General features: G+C 36.7%; 1 protein-coding gene across 2 annotated transcripts in view; it reads right to left on the bottom strand.

Moving 5' to 3' along the window:
• DPYD (dihydropyrimidine dehydrogenase) overlaps window positions 1–21,402 on the bottom strand; it is an 810,282-nt gene that overhangs the window by 293,984 nt on the left and 494,896 nt on the right. For both annotated transcript variants that reach the window (XM_060139525.1, XM_060139524.1), the window contains exon 15: window positions 776–844. In XM_060139525.1, coding sequence (XP_059995508.1) covers window positions 776–844 — 69 coding nt within the window. The remainder of the gene's footprint in view (window positions 1–775; window positions 845–21,402) is intronic.

Genomic DNA, 21,402 nt, shown 5'->3' with positions numbered 1-21,402 from the left:
TCTGAACACTATAGAAAGCTTTATAACATTTTATAATGTAGAGTCCTTAGTTCATAAGTATTGTTAGATTTAGTCTTCTATATTTCTGAGAGGTTTTCAAGAAACCCCAGCTCAAGCTGTCTACAGTATTTTTCATGACAACATGATGGACATAAGTATACAATTTTAGGTATGTATTTTTCCACTTGAAATACAAATTTGAGGCACATGGTTAGTTGTTTGCATTTGTGCAAGCTTCAATTTATATTATAGAAAACCTGCTGACTAGTGTTCCACTCAGGAGCATTCTGTCCTACCATTTTATGCATGTCTGTATTCAAACTAGAATAGTATTAAATGAACCTTTTATATTTTAAATATTCAAGAGTTTTATATTCAAAATTTCTTTTCTCGCTGTCAAACTAGTTTGCCTAAAGGCAAGGTAAGATCAAGTTAGACTCTCAAAGGTAGAATTAAATTTTATCATGGCATCCATCATAATATACAGTTTGCTTAATATGCAAATAAAGAGCATATGGATTCAAAGAATAAAGGATTTTTAGGCAGTGTGTGAAATCCAAGGGACCACTTTTATAGAATAGATTCCTTTTAAATTTACATTTCCATCATTTTAATGAAAACATAGGGTAAACAAATTATAATAGAAATGTTTTAAGTTACTATTTTCCATTCAATTCTACTTCTCCTGGGTTATTTTTCATGACAGCTCTTTATTTAAAACTAATAAAAATAGAAGAGAAGAAATAAAATAAATATACTAGAAAGAAATCATTACCTCAGCCTTTCTGGAGAGTTCCATCCAGTCATTTTTGTTGTAACTGCACATAATGCTAGCAATCACAATCTTTAAAAAGAGAAAGGAAAGAATATTAGATCAAATAGTTATGCCTTTGTACACAAGGGTATATGATATATATATATATATATGTTTATAATGATAAACTATATTATAAAAATTAGTTTTCCATCTGTTGAAAGAAATCATTAAAAAAACAGCAGGGCGTTATAGTGAAGCAAAGGATGAGATCTGGGGCTTCAGACTTATGTTAGAGACTTTCTCATTTACTCTCTTTGAATACTTGAGCAAGTTACTTAACTTTTCTGATCCTCAGCATTCACATTTTTAAAATGGAGAAAATAATACTGACCTTGCCAACCTCAAAGAGTGATAGTTGGAATTACATGGATTTGTGTATGTGAAAGCGTTGTTTAAATTATACAATGACACGGAAATATTTATTAATATAATTACTGGTATAGCTAAAAGGTTTCAAGGTATGGAAAGGAAGTAAATTAGTGTCTTCTTCAATCATATCTTATTATAGTATGGATAATAACACCTTACATATCATATTCAGAGTGAATTATAGTTTTAAAGTTTGTTAAATGTTGATTATTTAACTATAGTCTTACAGTAACCTTATAATGGAGGCTACATAGAGTAGTATTTACTAGTATCTGCTCTGAAGCCAGAATGTCTAGATCAGAGCTCAGACTCTACCACTAACTGTGTGGCCCTGGGCAAGATATTTAGTTTTCTCACTGGTTAAATATGGATAATAGTACCTTCCTACTTAGAAAAGTGATCATTGAATTGCTAAGATTTTATGGCTCTAATGATGTGCTAGGTAATGTTTTAATGGATTTTACTTTATTAACTTACTTAATCATTCTCAACATTACTCTCCCCATTTTACAGGTGAAGATGCTGAGGCACTGATATGTAAAGGTCACAGCCAGGACTCAGACCCAGAAATCTGACTGACAGTCTGTGCTTTTAACCACTAGGTTTTGCTGGACTAATGTAAATATTCAATATATGTCAGTAATTCTTTTTATTATTACCATTTAAAGACTATGAGATTGTGACACAAAGAGTTTGTGCCAAGCCTAAAGTCAGAGTCCAGTGGAAGAGTCCACTAAAAGCCACTGGGCTCTCACCACATACAGGTTTTTAATGTATGTCTAAAAAACAAAACAAAACAAAGATGTGCTGTACAAGTCAGATGAATGCTTTTAATATTAAGAGAAAGACAGAAAATATGTTGGAGAGAGTTCTGAATACCAGAGCTCGAAATACTGAACAAGTCTGTCCTTAAGATTGGGTCAATTTTTTCTCTCCTGATAGACTGTAATCTCCATGGGTGCCTGGACTGCTCTGCATCCTGCATCATTTTATCTACAATAACCAGCATGATGTTTGGCACATCGTAAAACTGAGTGAATAAATGTACGAGGGCACTAAAGGTTTAGGAACACAGAGGTGCTTTTGCAGCTCATCCTTTTAAAACTAAGCAGAAATGAACATGAGTTAGAGAAGGGAAAAAAAAAACAATTGGTGAAAACTGTTGGCAAATAATTATTATACGAGTCAGAGTGAAGAGTGAGCAGGGCAGTTGCGAGGGCTGGTCTTGGCAATAGAAAAAAGGGTCAGACGTCAAAATACATAGAACTCGTGAACTAGAAGGAGCAATTAAGAAAGAAGAATCAGGGGCTTCCCTGGTGGCGCAGTGGCTGAGAGTCCGCCTGCCGATGCACAGGACACGGGTTCGTGCCCCGATCCAGGAAGATCCCACATGCTGCGGAGCTGCTGGGCCCGTGAGCCATCGCCGCTGAGCTTGCGCGTCCGGAGCTTGTGCTCCGCAACGGGAGAGGCCACAGCAGTGAGAGGCCCGTGTACCGCAAAAAAAAAAAAAAAAAAAGAAAGCAAGCCACTTCCAGGGAAGGAAGGTTTACTAGCACTGACAACTGGATATGATAGATGCTCTCAACTAGTGACTAAGATGGTTCCTCTTTACTAAGTGGCGAGTTTCTTGTTTTTTTTTTTTTTTCTTAAAGAAGATGTTGCGGGTAGGAGTTTATTTATTTTTGCTATGTTGCGTCTTCATTTCTGTGAGAGGGCTTTCTCTAGTTGTGGCAAGCGGGGGCCACTCCATCGCGGTGCGCCGGCCTCTCACTGTCGCGGCCTCTCTTGTTGCGGAGCACAGGCTCCAGACGCGCAGGCTCAGCGGCCATGGCTCACGGGCCTAGTTGCTCCGCGGCAGGTGGGATCCTCCCAGACCAGGGCTCAGACCCGTGTCCCCTGCATTAGCAGGCAGACTCTCAACCACTGCACCACCAGGGAAGCCCTAAATGCCGAGTTTTATTTTGATAAAGCTGTTTTTGCTTCAAATATATATTGATTGTGCCTGGATTGGTTAAAATCGTCACTTGCCTTATAAGGCCTGGGGATCACAGGAGCTACACTTGAGCTCGATGGAGAGAAATAAGTATCACCCAGAGAATTTTCCTGAACTTTGAGAACACTGGTACCATCAAATGCCTAGGAACGCAGTGACTAGATATGATTTGGGGCACACTGTCATTGGGGAAGCGTGACCACAGGTGGGAGAGATACATTACGTTGAACAGATACAAGTTATATTTGTATGCTCTGAGCAGCCGAGCACTACCCTGTTCTTCCCTCATCATCTAAAAACAGACTTTATCTTCTTGCCCAAAAAGCTGGGAAAATATCCCCAACAGGGTTAATCACAGTGATCAACTACTCTGGTCTCATTAAAGTCCTTCAATGGAGCTGGGGAGTTAAAGGCTTTTTTCCTCTTTGGTCCCTGAACTGGAATGAAGGATGTTCAGAGTAGCTGGTAATCACTGACTGCTTACCTAACCAACCCAACCCTCCCACTCCTACCCAAGGCTAGCTGCACTAGGTAAAAACAAAGCAGAGACAGAGGAAGGTAGAGATGCAAGATGGAGAGATGTTTCTGCCACTTCTAAGTCAGGTGTACCACTAATATGCCTGTACAAGTGAACCAATAAATACCACTTTGGGCTTAAGAAAACCCAAGTTATATTCTATTTTCTATCACTGACAGTCTTGGCAATTACTACATGCAAAACTAGAATTGTCACTTTTAAAATAACTTCCTAAGCATTTTTTTTCTGTCAAGTAAATTTAAGGGAAAAATAACTTTATACACTATTTTTAAATGCTAAATTATCTAAGAAGTCTAAAAATCTTTATCTAAAACCAAGGGATAGTTTGTGAAATTATATGGTAACATTCTATTTCAGAGGAATATGATGACTCCAAATCATTTTATTTTTTATTAAGACATATTAGGATTTTTCGAAAAGTCAGGCTAAAAGACATTAACACTAAAAGAACACTGGACAGAATTTAATCTTTCTTTGATGATTAGAAAGCCCTTCAGTGTTTTGCTGTGCTTGGTTTGTAATCAAACAAAGGAAGACAGGTTACTTTTTTCCTATGGAAAAAAAAAGAATTGATGTGTATTTTACATTGTGAAACATCATGAAATGTTACTAGAAATGAATACCCAATGAAACATTTTTAAAACCAAGGAACATTTCCCTATCTTTCATTTAATTTATGCCATTTCTAAGTGCTCCATTTTTCATGGCTAAATTTTAAAACATTATTGGATGAGTCTATACATAACTATATCCTACACAGTCTAGTGAGAGATTCAAACAATGTCAGTTAATCAATTAATATGGAAGCTGAGCATCTGCTGTGGTAGCACTGGATGACATGCAGAGGAGTTTAAGATATTGATTCAGAGTCTTTGTTTATCAACATTTAACCAGTATCTTTTGAGACCTTCTATGCGCCAGTAACTGTAACTCAAAAGTGATGAGCAAAAGAGGAAAAGTCCCTACCTTCCTGCAGCTTACATGTTTAGGGAGGGGAAAAAGTCATTTAAAAAATACATTATTAGGACTATTTCCAGGTCAAGATTAAGGAAAAATAGAGGAGAGCAAGATGGAGAATCACAGGGGTGCACAGAGCCTCATTAGTTGATGGTCAGTAAAGGGCTCTCTGAGTTGAGAAATAAAAGATAAGAAGGCACCTCACACAGAAGAATGGATTGGGACCTGAGTGAAAAGTGGCATTCCAGGTAGTGGAAACGGCATGTGCAAAGACTCTGAAGTAGGAGTAAGCCTGATATACTTAAAAAGAGAAGCCCTTTGTAGATGGTATTCCATGACAGGGCAAGAAGAGTGTAAGAGGAGATGAGAGAAGCAGGCAGTAGCCATATCTCTGGGAGCTGAAACCTGTGGGAGTTTGGATTTATTGTAGGTACAATGGGAGACCACTGAAAGGTTTAAAGGAGGGTGATAAAATGATCCGATTTACATTTTCAAAAGATGCTTCTGGCTACTTTACAGGGAACGGAATGAGGGGCTGTAGGGTAAAAGCAAAGAGTCCAGTTGAGTTGAAATAATGTGGCTTGCATAATATTCATGGAGATACCAAGAAGTGGAACTCTGAGCTAAGACCAACAAGGCAGATCAATGGTTAGACTCAGGAGGTGAGAGGAGAGATAAAATTAAGGATGATCCCTAGATTACTGGCTTGAGCCACTGAGTGGAGCATAGACACTTCACCAAGATGGAACAAAGCATAGTGCAGTAACAAGTGGGGGACTGTTAAGAGGTTCAATTTTTAATATATTACATATAAAATGACTAGCAAGCATCCCATTAGTGATAACATCAAGTGTGCCACTGGACACATGAGTCTAGAATTCACTGAAGAGGTTAGGGATGAAAGTGAACACTGTAGAGACTTCAACATATAATGGTATTTAAATCTACCTAGCTCAGTGACTTCTAAACAGAATAGAATAAAATAGAGAAAATGAAAGAGATGAAGATTAACCCAGAGCCACATGAAAATGCTAAGAGAGGGAAGTGTTCCAAAAAGTAAGGAGCAATCAACGGGGATGAATGCTTCTGACAGCTGGTGTAAGAAAACAGAGAAGTGTTCACAGGATTTGGCAGTACAGATGCCACTGGTAAGCTTTACAAGAAGGGTGGCGGTGAAACAGGGAAGACAGAAGTCAGACTGGAGTAGATGGAATGAACAGAATATGAAGGAGTGAGAGAATTGATACACAAAGCTCTGTAACAGTTTTTGTGGGCTAGCTCAAAGAGCAATGAGGCAGCAGATGAAGGGCTGTGGGAGGTCTAGTGAGATATATATTTTTTTAAATGGACTATATTTGAGTATGTTTTTATGCCGATGGAAATGATGTGGAAAAGAGGAAGAAGCTGTTGAAAAGGCAAGAGGTGATGATGAATCTATAATAATTTATGAATCAAATTTTGGGTGTTGTTTCTCCCTGAAAAATATTTCAAAGGTTAAAAACGACAGGACACTTACTCTGCAACAAGGAAAAGTAGTGTTAAATGGCTTCAACTGTCATCCTTCCAAACTTTTAAATTAAAGAATCACGATTCATAGTCAAATTATTTTTTTTATAATTCATTTCCTTATGGAATAAATAAAATGATTTTATTAAGTATTTATTTTTTCAATCTGAATGACAGTAAAGTCTGCACATCAGAAATTAAGGTGAAGAGCAACATAAAATTTCCAAGTAGTTACAAGCAGGCCGTCTTGTCAAATTCCCAAATACTTACAGTCTATGCCTAGAACACAGGTTGGAAACACTGATTTGGTATTCTGTAATCATACTGTGAACTATATTGGAAATTCAGTCAACAATTCAGCTTCAAGACAACCTAAATTTTTTAGTACGGAAAAACTGCAAAGTGACAAAGGTGAACAATTGTAAATTACAAGTGGCCAAGTTAGGTTTTGTCAAACAATTTAACAAAATCATTGCTAACACTACTGGGATTATATTATATTGAGGAGGAAAAATAGCATGGGACATGTGATTTTCAAAGACATTTAAAACTAAGAAAATATGTTTACTAAATATTAACTAATTGTACAACATTCAAATTGTAAATGTTCTTTATACCACTGTACAAATATACTAAAGTGAGATTGGTACAATTTTCCTGAAATGTACACATTGAGAGTAGAACATTAAAAGTAAAACTCATAAGCTCTTCAAATTTTATATGGTTACTGCTAATTTAATGGTTGCAAATGAGAATAGTACTCTTAAAGCTGTCTTCTATATTATTTTAAAATTTATCATTTTCTTTGCTTATTTTGGGACCCACAACTACCTTGCTTACACAACTATTCCTAATACAGAAAAGTCATGTTCAAAGTTATAAAATATGCACATAGTGTCCATAGAAAATCGAGATGTTTTCCACTAGAACAAGAAATTAAAAACCACTGTAGACTATTCAGGAACTACAGTAACTGCTTTTTTCCTCTCCTTTTCATCACTTCTTACTAGGTTTTTATGTAGTTTCCGTCCCCACTGTATTTAGCAACTGATCTACCCTAGGTCACCAGTAACCTTGGCAAAATTATTAGATACTTTTCAGCCCAAATCTATACTGGAACTCTTTCCAGCACTGAGACGGTTAACCACCTCCACTTCCTGACACCCTCCTCTGTGTGAGCTTTGGAGATACCTCCTTCTACCCCTATTTTTCCTATTTTTGCTATTCCTTCTCAGGCTCTCCTGCCTTTAGCCACCTTTCCACGTTGATGTCCCCAGGTTCTACTCATGGTCCTCTTTTAACGTAGACATCATGTTCACAATGAATTCAGAGAATACCTATATGCAGAAAATTCACAAAGTAAACACCTCCAACCTGTGTCTTTCTCTTGAGTGCAAGAACAGCATATTCAACTATCTTTGAGCACCTATGTTCAACTTGCCCCAAATCAAACTTAAATTTCTCCACCCTGAATTTGCATTTTCCCCACATCGAATTTGCTTATACTCTACCCTTTTGTCCCAAGTTAGAAAACTAGGAGGAGATTGTCTTTCTTCATTTCTCCCTCATTGCCTACATCCAATTACTTACTAAATACTCTCTAGTCCACTGCTTCTCAGACTTGGCTGAGCACTGAAATCACCTAGAGAGTTAAAAACATAACCCCAAGATCTGTATGTAGTTAGGCCCAGTCATCAGTGTTTTGTCAGGATCTCCAGATAGTTCTAACATGCAGAATAGTCTGAGAAGTATTGCTCTAGTTTACTCATCAAATATCTCTTCTAGGTGCTCCTGACTCTTCATCATGACTGTCTTAGTTAAGACCTTCACCACTGCTCCCCTGGATTACTGAAGTACCTTCCTTATTAGTCTCCCCATCTCTGATATCAGCCTCCCCATCTCTGATATCAGCCTACGTCATCTGCCAGATCTGTCTAAGAGACAAACCTGATCATATCACACTTCTGCTTCAAATCCAAATTCATGCTATACAAGACCACAATGGGACATTTGCTCCAACCACACTGAATTACTTTGCTTCCTTTTTTTTTTTTTTGCAGTACGCGGGTCTCTCACTGTTGTGGCCTCTCCCGTTGCGGAGCACAGGCTCCGGACGCACAGGCTCAGCGGCCATGGCTCACGGGCCCAGCCGCTCCGCGGCGTGTGGGGTCTTCTTGGACAGGGGCACGAACCCGTGTCCCCTGCATCGGCAGGCGGACTCTCAACCACTGCGCCACCAGGGAAGCCCTATTTTGCTTCCTGAATGTAACATCTATTCTGCATTCTCTTGACCATATGTCTACTCCTTTCGTCTGAATGAATAAGGAATGGTCCCTGTGCTCATATGGTATAATAAAGGAGACTTATGTAAATTGATACAAAAATAATTATAGTGTATGAACCAGAATACAGTGAGAGCAGAAAGGAAAGAGTGATTATCTGTATCTGTGTGAATCAGGGAAGTCCTCAGAGTAAAGGAACTCTTATTCGACTATGAAATCATCCATGGGTATTTATTGGAAACTGATTAGAAATGAGAAGGCCAAGAGTACTCCAGTTGTAGTAAGCAACAGAAACAAAGGCACAGGGTGCTGTGTTTAAGGAATATGCTCTGCTTAAGGAATATCAAGCAGTTCAATTTAGCTTTGGGGGAAATGAATGGCTACACTTTGAGGGCATGGAGCTGGATGCATAGGTTGAAACCAGATTTATTCAGGCAAGGGGTTAAAACAATGGTTTCTAATCCGCTGAGCATTTGGCCTTGAATTTTAGATTATTTTGTCTAGTAAATTCCTGCTCCTCTTTTGCCCATTACCTTTCCCAGGAAGGCTTACCTGTTCACCCTTCCTCTCCTGTGTCTTCTGAGATCCCATAGCACCCTTTGCATGTCTTTATCATAATATTTACTATATTGTACTAAATTGTGGTTTGTATGTCTTTCAAAAGATGACCGAAGTTTTTGGGGATAGGGCCCAGTTTTTCATCTCTATATCTCTAGAATCTAGTATTGTACCTTATATTTAATTAGGATTCAAAAATGTTTGCCTCAAAGGAATAATGAAATAGGTAGCTGAGAAAAGAAACTGCAAGTAACACACACTGCAAGTAATCCAAGCAGTTAAATAATGTATTGCATTACATTTACAATATCTAAATGTAAGTAAATTTCTACATTCTACAGAAAGAATGAGAAGGACAGGTAGGTGGTGCAAGGTAAGAAGTTCAAGAACCTCTCACATTTTATAAAGTATATTTTATATCAATGAATAAGAATCCATTATATTTGTTTATAGATTTACACTTAATACACATTTTCACATACATTATCTCATTTATTCCACATAATAATTTTGAACTTAGAAAACCTTGTATTGAGAATAATGAGCACAGATAATTTACTTTACCAGCATAAAGTAAATCAATAGCACAGGCAGGGATTAAGCTCAGGTCTGTTGACTCCAAGTTCCTCTTGACTACATCAAGACTATACCATATTGATTTCCTATCCTTTCAGTTTACATTAGAGATTCTAGCTGATTTTGTGTCCTCAACCCTCTTGTGGTAGTCTATTTGAAAGAAAGTGTTCCCCTCCCTGTATCCATACCCCCCTGCAAAGTAACTGTGCAGCTACTCTGATAAAGTGGGGGATTTATTTACCTGCTTTTTGAATGTGGGCTTTGTGACTTGTTTTAATCCATAGAATATCACAGAAGTGATGCTGTGCCAGTGTCAAACCACAGCTTGAAGAGGTCTTATCCTCTTCTGTTTACTCTCTTGAAATCCTGCCTAGCCATGTGATCAAGCTAGTACAGCCTGCTGAAGGATCAGAGACCACATGGAACAGGGATGAACCATCCAGCTGAGGCCACTTGGGACCAGCCAGCACATAGCCCACTTGGAAGTTGACTATAGACGGAGTAAGACCAGCTGAGACCAGAAGAACCACACAGCTTAACTCAGCCCAAATCGCTAACATGCATGCAGAATTGTGAACTAAATTCATAGTTGCTTCAATCAACTAAGTTTGGGGTGTTTTGTTATGTAGCCAAAGCTAACTGATACCACTTTTATTAAGTTTAACAAGAACAACAAGAACTAGCACTTGCTCTGTACTTGCATGTGTCAAGCACTATGTTAAGCATTTCACGTGTATTATCTCCAATCATGATAAAGTGGAAATTGTCAGCCCCAATTTACAGATAGGAAAGAAAAAAAACTTATTTAAAGAGGTTAAGTACTCAGGACTGTACAGCTAACAAGAGTAAATATAAAGCTTAAACTCTCTACCTATAATATTTTTTCTCTGACTCATTTCTCTTTGCTCCTTAAACACACATTTATAGAAAACTATGTGGGTTTATTTTTACACATGATGCATTTCATTCAATGTGTGTCAATTTTTATTACTTTTATTTTCAGAGACCAACCTTATTTCTGTGTTCTTGCTCAATGTATTATTTCACTGTGACTCCATAAGTACCATCTAAGCTAGATAGGCAGACTGAACTGCCTAGGAATCATGAAGTCAAAGGGAAGATCAAGTGAGAAGGACCCAATGAAATGATCGCTGTTTCCTAACCACCTAAACATGTTAAGGAATGAAAACAGGGTAGTGTTGGCTCTTTATAATTTGGTCCCAAATCAGCTTACTGCCCCTTATCTTGACACACCAAACTGAATACACTATATATACTGGCCACCAGACTTTTCTTGGCTTCCATTCTTTTCCCTGTGCTGTTCCTTCTTCTTATAGCCCACCCTACTCCTCTGACAGTATATCTCCTATTCATTCTTCAAGTTCTAACACAGAGCTAACTTCTACCACACTGCCCTCAATGATCTCAGAGACAGAATTACTGTTTTTACTAGGTATTTGAGTGTAATGCATCTACCTCTATTTCAGTTTCTATCACACTATATCACAGATGTATGTTTATTTATACCATTGTCTTCCCTTACTCCACTCAATGGGAAAACATGCTAATTTTTATTCACCTTCATTTTCTTATCATTTGGTTCAGCATTGAATAGCACCTAATGTGAACTTAACAACTGTCTGTAGAAGGAAAGATGGCCTTTTGTTTTTATTAATTTAAAAAACTTTTCTAGTTCATCCCTATAAAGATTACAGTACTTGCTGCATCAGTGGAGAAAAAGTACACATATGAAACTACCAAGACTACCGTATATTTTCATACCTATAAGTCATTTACTGTCTTCATAGCATGATTTTGGCACTGGCTTTAATCTATGATGTCTAACTGGATTTAGGTTGTTCTATCACTATTGACCCTTCACTGAGGTTGCAGTAAGTCAGCTGAAGTCATAAAATTTGAATTCACTGTACACAAAAATGGTGTCACCTAATAAAACCTGTCAATGAGATTTGATTTTTCTTCTGCTTAAAAGGTCATGATATGTTGCCTGTATTGATGTGGTTCATTCAGGGACACAGCCTTTCAAAGGCACATAAAGGAGTTGGTTTGAAATATGTTATAAAGTATCTGTATTCCAATTTTAAACTTTTTCAATTTAGAAACTATAACAAATATTCATTTAATGAAATGCCTTCATAAATTAATAAGGTTAATAAATACAGTATTAAAATGTGATATAGGAATTTGAGGTTTAAAAACAGGTTAAAAATAAAGTATTATTAAAAAAAAACCTCTCAAGATAATTACATGGAATAATGCGCTACCTTAAATAGTCTGGGCACTTCTTCCAATACTATACATATAACACATGGGTGTTATAAAGATTATTGAAACATTTTCTGTAAAGATTTTAAATCCCAAATGAAAATTTTATGTAAATACTGTTATTGTAATTATTTTATGAGATGTAGCTCTTTTGCTCTCATTAACTATGGTTGCACGTTTAATGCATATTCAATTAGATAATCCTGTTGTGTAAGTTAGTGGTATCGTGTCTTAAGTTCTGGATGGTAAGCTTCTGGAGGACGTTGGCTGTGTCTTCCATCTCAGCCTATGTCCCTTGTGGGCTGGGATTGCCTGTTCTGTTTACTAGTGTACCTGACACACATTAGGAACTCACAAAATATTTGTTGAGTGTAGAAGTAAATAAAAGAATAGCTGAAATGCAATAAATGTTTGTTAAATGCAATGTTTTTAAGAAGTCAGGGACTTCTAAAAACAAACAACTAACTCTTTCCCAACTATATGCTATTACCTCACAGAAATTCTATAGGAAGCCTTAAATCCAGTTCACTGTGGAACATGCTGCCCACCCTTGGGAGACTCTGATTCTGTTCTGGGGACTTCTTCAAACTTACATATTCTCCCCTAGACATCCACAGGCACTCTCCCACACTTCCTTCCATTCTCTGCTCAAATGTCATTGCCTCAGTGACACTTTACTTAAGACTGCAAACCATCCCCTCCCAGCTCTGTTTTCTTTCCCATGGCACTTTCTATTATATCATTTTATTTAATATAGTTAATGTCTTTCTTGCCTCGGTGCGAATGTAAGCTCCACTAAAGTAAGAATCTTTGTTTTGGATACAGAACAGTGCTAGCATATATAGTGATGCCCCTTACTTGTGAAATTAATAATCAAATACTAACATGTCATTTAAATGTCTTTTTGCATCAGCTACCTGATCTATAAAATGGGAATAACTTGGCTTCCCACACTTTCTTCATAGGGATTATTCTGAGAATAACATGGTTTTATATATTTGACATTAAATACTTTTCAATGAAATTCAATGATTTTTATGACTAAGAGAATAATGCCATATTCAGATTTGCCATTTTCTACAATTTAGTTAGAGTGCAAACAATGACATTTTGAAATAGTGCACCACTTTGGTTTTAAACATCCACTGATAAGACTTTTAAAAATATGTCGTTGGAAAGGGTAGAAAGCATCATCTGTATGTGCTCCTTTGATCTTTTGGTAGGTGTCACTTTGTGGGTATATTTGTACATTAATGCAGTTTAAAAAAAAAGAGGCAGATCCACAGGATCAAACTTTATAGATCGATTCACATTTTATAGATATTTTAAAATTATTTTTAGATTTCACTGAAATATTAGGAAATTCACTAATATCTAGGACACCTTTTATTAAATTATGTGTCTTGGCTTAAATTGTTTTATCAGAATTGAGATTAAATTTTTTTTCCTACTCAGAAAAAATTCTAAGACCTTTGACCCCAGACATGTATGATTCCCTATTTGGAAGACCCAAAGAGGGCCAATACTGCAAACAAGTAGCACGTTAAGGATAGAGGAGTGTGCTGCAATGAGGAAAGTCTGGAGAGTAGGGGAGGCGTTAGCAGCCATGCCCTTTTCCTGAGAGGTCTGAAGAACACACACTTTAGACCATAAAGCTGGAAGCTTTTCTCCTCACCCATGCTCTGCATGAGACACGTGTATTTCCATTGCTCCTGTCCTTCCCCTATGCACTTCTGTAAGTAGTCATTCATCACCTTTCTCCCCGTGAAACCACCTGCTTCAGTGCCCACCTTGAGACAGGCACAGAGAAGGCGCTGAGGGAAAACTAGATGGCTGAATAAACTAATGATCTTGTGCACTCTCTTTTTACACAAATAATGCCATCTTCACTTTTTTTCCCTGCTTTCCTTCTCCTCTTCATCACATCCCATCCCCACCACAGTTTCCCTCACCTCACCAGACCTTTCTGAACAGGAAGCTATTTCCATGTGGGGACTCATGTGCTTCCACCTCCTCCATCTGGAGGAGCCGCATCTGCCAACAATGGGCACCTTGGTAAACTGCAGTAGAAACAAACCCTCTAACACGCTGCACTTTTCAGGATAATGATTAATGATACTTAACTAATAAAACATTCATTGTATCATTGAATTTTGATCAATGATTCCCTGCCTTAATGTGCTGTTCATACTTGGGAATCAACCAAAGATATTTCCACGTTTTGTAAACATCTTAGGGTTTCATCTATATTTCAAATTTCAGTTCAAAATGTTCCTTCTCAGAAGCTTGGTGTAGTGATTTACAACAGAAATAATGACAGGATCTTTTTCAAAGTGATTGGAACCTTTCCGGTATAAACTTTACACAGCATAATGAATGTGTTGGCATTTTGAACTTATGTGCATACTATAAAAATAAAACAGAGTGTACAACAAAGTCCCTGTTAAATTCACATTACCTGTGAAATGAAGATACCAAAAGGCAGAGTAGCCTAATTAAAATCAAGAAATGCTATTCAAGCCATACTTATATACCTCTAAGATAATACATATGCACTAATATTTACAATGCATGAAAAAGGTATACATCTCATTAAGCACACGGGAAAAAATCCCCAAATTTCTTTGCTTTAGTGAGTTATTTCATAAAATATTTCTAATATCAATATTAGCTATTTCAACTGCTGAGGTAAAGTCACATTTGTCAATAATCAATGTATTAGCACTTCTAATCCAAAGCAAACTCTGAAGGACCTTTCCAGAGTTTAAAATTTGATGTTTTTTCACAATAATATATTTAAAGCTTAAAAATTAAAAAGTTTTTCTCTTAAATGTTCTTTTTGCTCATACTTTCCAGCTTGCTCACGATTGCACAGATGTGATATAAATGCTGTTTTTAAGAAACAGCAATGAAGTGTTTGTTTTGTAATCTTTTCTCTCCCATATCCCACATATAATTACATGATCTTTGAAACATTCAAACCAAATAAAAGTAGCCTTTCTAAAGTAATTTTATGGCTGGAATTTGTAGTCCTCTATATTAAAGGTAGATTATACATATTCCCTAGTATATAAGATTTGCCAATTTGAAAGTTTATTTAAAAAATAAATTTATAAGCATACACATGTCTTAGGAACTACTGTATAAATGTATACACAATTAAGAGTTGGGAAAAAGGCATAAGACTGAAATTTTGGGTCATCAAATGTTTTGTTTTGATAATTACTATATATTTTCAAAGAGCATTATAAAAACTATAGCACTGATTATTTTAATTACTTAGAATATGGCAGAGAACAGCCTCCATAATAATTTGATTAAAAAAAACCAAATTCCTGTTTAGACCTTTTGAATTATTTACAACTACCTCCAATTGTTCTATCAGTTAACGAAGGAATAGTGAGGTGTCCTTACCTGCCCCACCACACAAGTCATCACAGTAGAATACCATAAAAGCACGTGATGAGGATTTTAGTCTCAGATGCAGCCCATGTCCCCACATGTCTCATAAATTCTTCTAATGCATTTTCAAATGCATGATCATGAATGCCTATTCAGTGAAAAAGTTTACCATATGCTACATTTTTCAACAACCAAGAACAAAGAGCAAATGGTTCCTGGCCTTGTATATGGAACAAAAAGCATAAAAGCAAAACAAAAACCTCTTACATTTTTACTAAATAAAGGAATGAATGCAGAATTGTAAAGACTGAGTGGAAGCTTCTTTGGGCACCATGCTGTTCTTTTCTTGAGACAAAAGTGTTCAATGAGAGACAGATAGGAAGGAAAGGAGGTACAAATGTAGACCTCATGTGTCACCCAATCCATCTTCTGCTTAGTAAAAACTGTTTGCTACAGTATAATATTCAATGCTTCCTTCAGTATACTTTAAGTAACATGAATTTTTATTATTTCTTTAGGAAGAATTCACAATATAGTAAGTAGGAAGTTACTGTCAAGAGTTTTTTTTTTTCCTTTCCCGCTTCAAGATACTCTTGGGTATGCCTCTTGAATCAGGCTAAGCAATCCCTTTCCTCTTTTAATATGTTCTAATGACTTGGAGTATTATTTCTCAGTAGATATTAATCAGTCAAGCCAGAGATATTTACTGCATTGGCTAAATGTATAATATATTCCCCCAAATTATTTATGTAAATAGTATATACATATGTATGCTTAGAAATCATATATATATTATATGCATACATATACACATACACTTCCCCTTAATCAACCACCCCAATAACTCTACAATGATCCAGCCACCTATGAGCCTGAATTACTCAGCCAAACACACACACACACACACACACACACACACACACACACACACACACACAAATTCTATAAATTGAAAGGAAAAATACTTAACTTTACATTTTTGTCCTATCTAGGCAAAGTCCTTCTTTTTGAATTGTGACTTATTACAATTAGTCTTTTTATCAACTGGTTACCAGCCTTGGTTGAGTGCACAAGCAATTTCTGGTAAAGGACTCATTTTATCAAAATACCTTAACCAATAAGCTATAGGTTCTGAGAACCTCATTATATGGGATATTATCTCTATCATATACTTTGGTCTTAAGAGCTGCCAGAAAAAATTCACTCAAAGCAAATTAGTGGCTACATTTCATGTATTAAAGGACATGTATAGTTTTGGTCTGGTGTCAGTTTCATGGTGTCATTTTACTGATGTGCATCAGAAGGGACCCATGGCGGAAAATTAACTTGGGCTTTTTAACTGGCAGAGCAAGATGCTCATCTTCTAAAAATACTTATGCCTTAATGGTGTTTTTTTTTCTTATATAGAATTACTCTGCCCCACTCCATTTCTTACTGCCTTCTTATTTATTTGCAGAAGAGCTATCACTCCACTGAATATGCTGTATCTATAAAATTGCTAAGAATCAAGTCTCTCTAGGTGCAAAGTATTTTAGTGCACAACCTGTATCTTACTATGCATGCTAACAGCAAGCAGTATTGAAGCATTTTTATTGCCTGACTTGACCTTTGGTCTGGTTTAAAGTGTCAGCCTCTTCCTCTGTTCATTTCATCTTGAATAAATTTGTCAATGAACATATTTTTTAATATCTTTATTGGAGTATAATCGCTTTACATTGTTATGTTAGTTGCTGCTGTATAACAAAGTGAAGCAGCTATATGTATACATATATCCCCATATCCCCTCCCTCTTGTGTCTCCCTCCCACACTCCCTATCCCACCCCTCTAGGTGGTCACAGAGCACAAGCTGATCTCCCTGTGCTATGCAGCTGCTTTCCACTAGCTATCTAATTTACATTTGGTAGTGTATATATGTCCATGCCACTCTCTCACTTCGCCCCAGCTTACCCTTCCCCCTCCCCGTGTCCTCAAGTCTATTCTCTACGTCTGCATCTTTATTCCTGTCCTGCCCCTAGGTTCTTCAGAACCGTTTTTTTTTTTTTTTAGATTCCATATACATGTGTTAGCATATGGTATTTGTATCTCTTTCTGACTTACATCACTCTCTATGACATAAATCACAGCAAGATCTTTTTTGACCCACTCCTAGAGAAATGGAAATAAAAAGAAAAATTAAAAAATGGGACGTTATGAAACTTAAAAGCTTTTGCACAGCAAAGGAAACCATAAACCAGATGAAAAGACAACCTCCAGAATGGGAGACAATATTTGCAAAGGAAGTAACTGACAAAGGATTAATCTACAAAATATACAAGCAGCTCATGTAGATTTCTAGTAGATTTCTGGTAGCATCTTTAGGATTCTCTATGTATAGTATCATGTCATCTGCAAACAGTGATAGTTTTACTTCTTCTTTTCTGATTTGGATTCCTTTTTTTTCTTTTTCTTCTCTGATTGCTGTGGCTGACTTCCAAAACTATGTTGAATAATAGTGGTGAGAGTGGGCAACCTTGTCTTGTTCCTGATCTTAGTGGAAATGTTTTCAGTTTTCACCATTGAGAATGATGCTGGCTGTGGGTTTGTCTTATATGCCCTTTATTATGTCGAGGTAAGTTCCTTGTATACCTACTTTCTGGAGGGTTTTCGTCAAAAATCGGTGTTAAATTTTATCGAAAGCTTTTTCTGCATCTATTGAGATGATCATATGGTTTTTCTCCTTCAATTTGTTAATATGGTGTATCACACTGATTGATTTACATATGTTGAAGAATCCTTGCATTCCTCATATAAACCCCACTTGATCTTGGTGTATGATCCTTTTAATGTGCTGTTGGATTCTGTTTCCTGGTATTTTGTTGAGGATTTTTGCATCTATGTTCATCAGTGATATTGGCCTGTAGTTTTCTTTTTTTGTGACATCTTTGTCTGGTTTTGGTATCAGGGTGATGGTGGCCTCGTAGAATGAGTTTGGGAGTGTTCCTCCCTCTGCTACATTTGGAAGAGTTTGAGAAGAATAGGTGTTAACTCTTCTCTAAATGTTGATAGAATTTGTCTTTGAAGCCATCTGATCCAGGACATTTCTTTGTTGGAAGATTTTTAATCACAATTTTAATTTCAGTGCTTGTGATTTGTCTGTTTATATTTTCGATTTCTTTCTGGTTCAGTCTCAGAAGGTTGAGCTTTTCAAAGAATTTGTTCATTTCTCCCAGGTTGTCCATTTTATTGGCATATAGTTGCTTGTAGTAATCTCTCATGATCCTTTGTATTTCCGCAGTGTCAGTTGTTACTTCTCCTTTTTCATTTTTAATTCTATTGATTTGAGTCTTCTCCCTTTTTTTCTTGATGAGTCTGGCTAATGGTTTATCAATTTTGTTTATCTTCTCAAAGAACCAGCTTTTAGTTTTATTGATCTCTGCTATCATTTCCTTCATTTCTTTTTCATTGATTTCTGATAAGATCTTTATGATTTCTTTCCTTCTGCTAACTTTGGTGATTTTTTGCAATTGTTTCTCTAATTGCTCTAGGTGTAAGCTTAGGTTGCTTATTTGAGATGTTTCTTGTTTCTTGAGGTAGGATTGTATTGCTATAAACTTCCCTCTTAGAACAGCTTTTGCTACATCCCATAGGTTTTGGGTCATCGTTTATTCATTGTCATTTGTTTCTAGGTAGTTTTTGATTTCCTCTTTGATTTCTTCAGTGATCTCTTGGTTCTTTAGTAGTGTATTGTTTAGCATCCAATGTGTTTGTATTTTTTTACAGATTTTTTCATGTAACTGATATCTAGTCTCATAGCATTGTGGTCAGAAAAGATACTTGATATGATTTCAATTTTCTTAAATTTACCAAGGCTTGATTTGTGACCCAAGATATGATTTATCCTGGAGAATGTTCCATGAGCGTTTGAGAAGAAAGCGTATTCTGTTCTTTTGGATGGAGTGTCCTATAAATATCAATTAAGTCCATCTTGTTTAATGTATCATTTAAAGCTTGTGTTTCCTTATTTATTTTCATTTTGGATGACTTGTCCATTGGTGAAAGTGGAGTGTTAAAGTCCCCTACTATGATTGTGTTACTGTCCATTTCTCCTTTTACGGCTGTTAGTATTTGCCTTATGTATTGAGGTGCTTCTATGTTGGGTGCATAAATATTTACAATTGTTGTATTTTCTTCTTGGATTGATCCCTTGATCATTATGTAGTGTCCTTCCTTGTCTCTTTCAGTAGTCTTTATTTTAAAGTCTATTTTGTCTGATATGAGAATTGCTATTCCAGCTTTCTTTTGATTTCCATTTGCATGGGATATCTTTTTCCATCCCCTCACTTTCAGTCTGTATGTGTCCCTAGGTCTGAAGTGAGTCTCTTTGTAGACAGCATATATACGGGTCTTGTTTTTGTATCCATTCAGCCAGTCTATGTATTTTGGTTGGAGCATTTGATCCATTTACATTTATGGTAGTTATTGATATGTATGTTCCTATTACCATTTTCCCAATTGTTTGTGGTTTGTTATTGTAGGTCTTTTCTTTCTCTTGTGTTTTCTGCTTAGAGAAGTTCCTTTAGCATTTGTCATAAAGCTGGCTTGGTTGTGCTGAATTCTCTTAGCTTCTGCTTGTCTGTAAAGGTTTTAATTTCTCCATTGAATCTAAATGAGATCCTTTCTGGGTAGAGTAATCTTGGTTGTAGATTTTTCCCTTTCATCACCTTAAATAGGTCCTGCCACTGCCTTCTGGCTTGCAGAGTTTTTGCTGAAAAATTAGCTTATGGGGATGCCCTTGTATGTTATTTGTTGTTTTTCCCTTGCTGCTTTTTTTTTTCCTTGCTGCTTTTAATATTTTTTCTTTGTATTTAATTTTTGATAGTTTGATTAATATGTGTCTTGGCATGTTTGTCTTTGGATTTATCCTGTATGGGACTCTCTGTGCTTCCTGGACTTGATTAACTATTTCCTTTCCCATATTAGGGAAGTTTTCAACTATAATTTCTTCAAATATTTTCTCAGTCCCTTTTTTTTTTCTCTTCTTCTTCTGGGACGCCTATAATATGAATGTTGGTGCATTTAATGTTGTCGCAGAGGTCTCTGAGACTCTCCTCAATTCTTTTCATTCTTTTTTCTTTATTCTGCTCTGCAGTAGTTATTTCCACTATTTTATCTTCCAGGTCACTTATCCGTTCTTCTGCCATTCGCAGTTATTCTGCCATTGATTCCTTCTAGAGAATTTTCAATTTCATTTATTGTGCTGTTCATCATTGTTTGTTTGCTCTTCAGTTCTTCTAGATCCTTGTTAAATGTTCCCTGTATTTTCTCCATTCTATTTCCAAGATTTTGGATCATCTTTACTATTATTAGTCTGAACTCTTTTTCAGGTAGGCTGCCTATTTCCTCTTCATTTGTTTGGTCTGGTGGGTTTTTACCTTGCTCCTTCATCTGCTGTGTATTTCTCTGTCTTCTCAATTTGCTTAACTTATTGTGTTTGGTGTCTCCTTTTCATAGGCTGCAGGTTCGTATTTCCTGTTGATTTTGGCTTCTGCCCCCAGTGGGTAAGATTGGTTCAGTGGGTTGTGTAGGCTTCCTGGTGAAGGGGACTGGTGCCTGTGTTCTGGTGGATGAGGCTGGATCATGTCTTGCTGGTGGGCATGGCTGTGTCCAGTGGTGTGTTTTGCGATGTCTGTGACCTTAGTATGATTTTAGGCAGCCTCTCTGCTAATGGGTGGGGTTGTGTTCCTGTCTTGCTAGTTGTTTGGCACAGGGCATCCAGTACTGTGGCTTGCTGTTTGTTGAGTGGAGCTGGGCCTTAGCATTGAGATGGAGATCTCTGGGAGAGCTTTCACTGTTTGATATTATGTGGGGCCAGGAGCTCTGTGGTGGACCTATGTCCTGAACTTGGCTCTCCCACCTCAGAATCTCAGCTCTGACACCCAGCCAGAGCACCAAGACCCTGTCAGCTACTCAGCTCAGAAGAAAAGGAAGAAAAAAGAATGAAAGAAATAAAATAAAATAAAGTTATTAAAATAAAATATATGTATTATTAAAAATAAAAAAAATTAAGTAATTTAAAAAATGAAAGAAAGAAGAGAGCAACCAAACCAAATCCACCAATGATAACAAGCACTAAAAACT

Source organism: Lagenorhynchus albirostris, chromosome 2, assembly GCF_949774975.1.
Source record: "Lagenorhynchus albirostris chromosome 2, mLagAlb1.1, whole genome shotgun sequence".
Classification (NCBI taxonomy): Eukaryota; Metazoa; Chordata; class Mammalia; order Artiodactyla; family Delphinidae; genus Lagenorhynchus; species Lagenorhynchus albirostris.
Note: the sequence above shows the minus strand (reverse complement) of the source record. Positions and strands in the feature narration are given on the sequence as shown.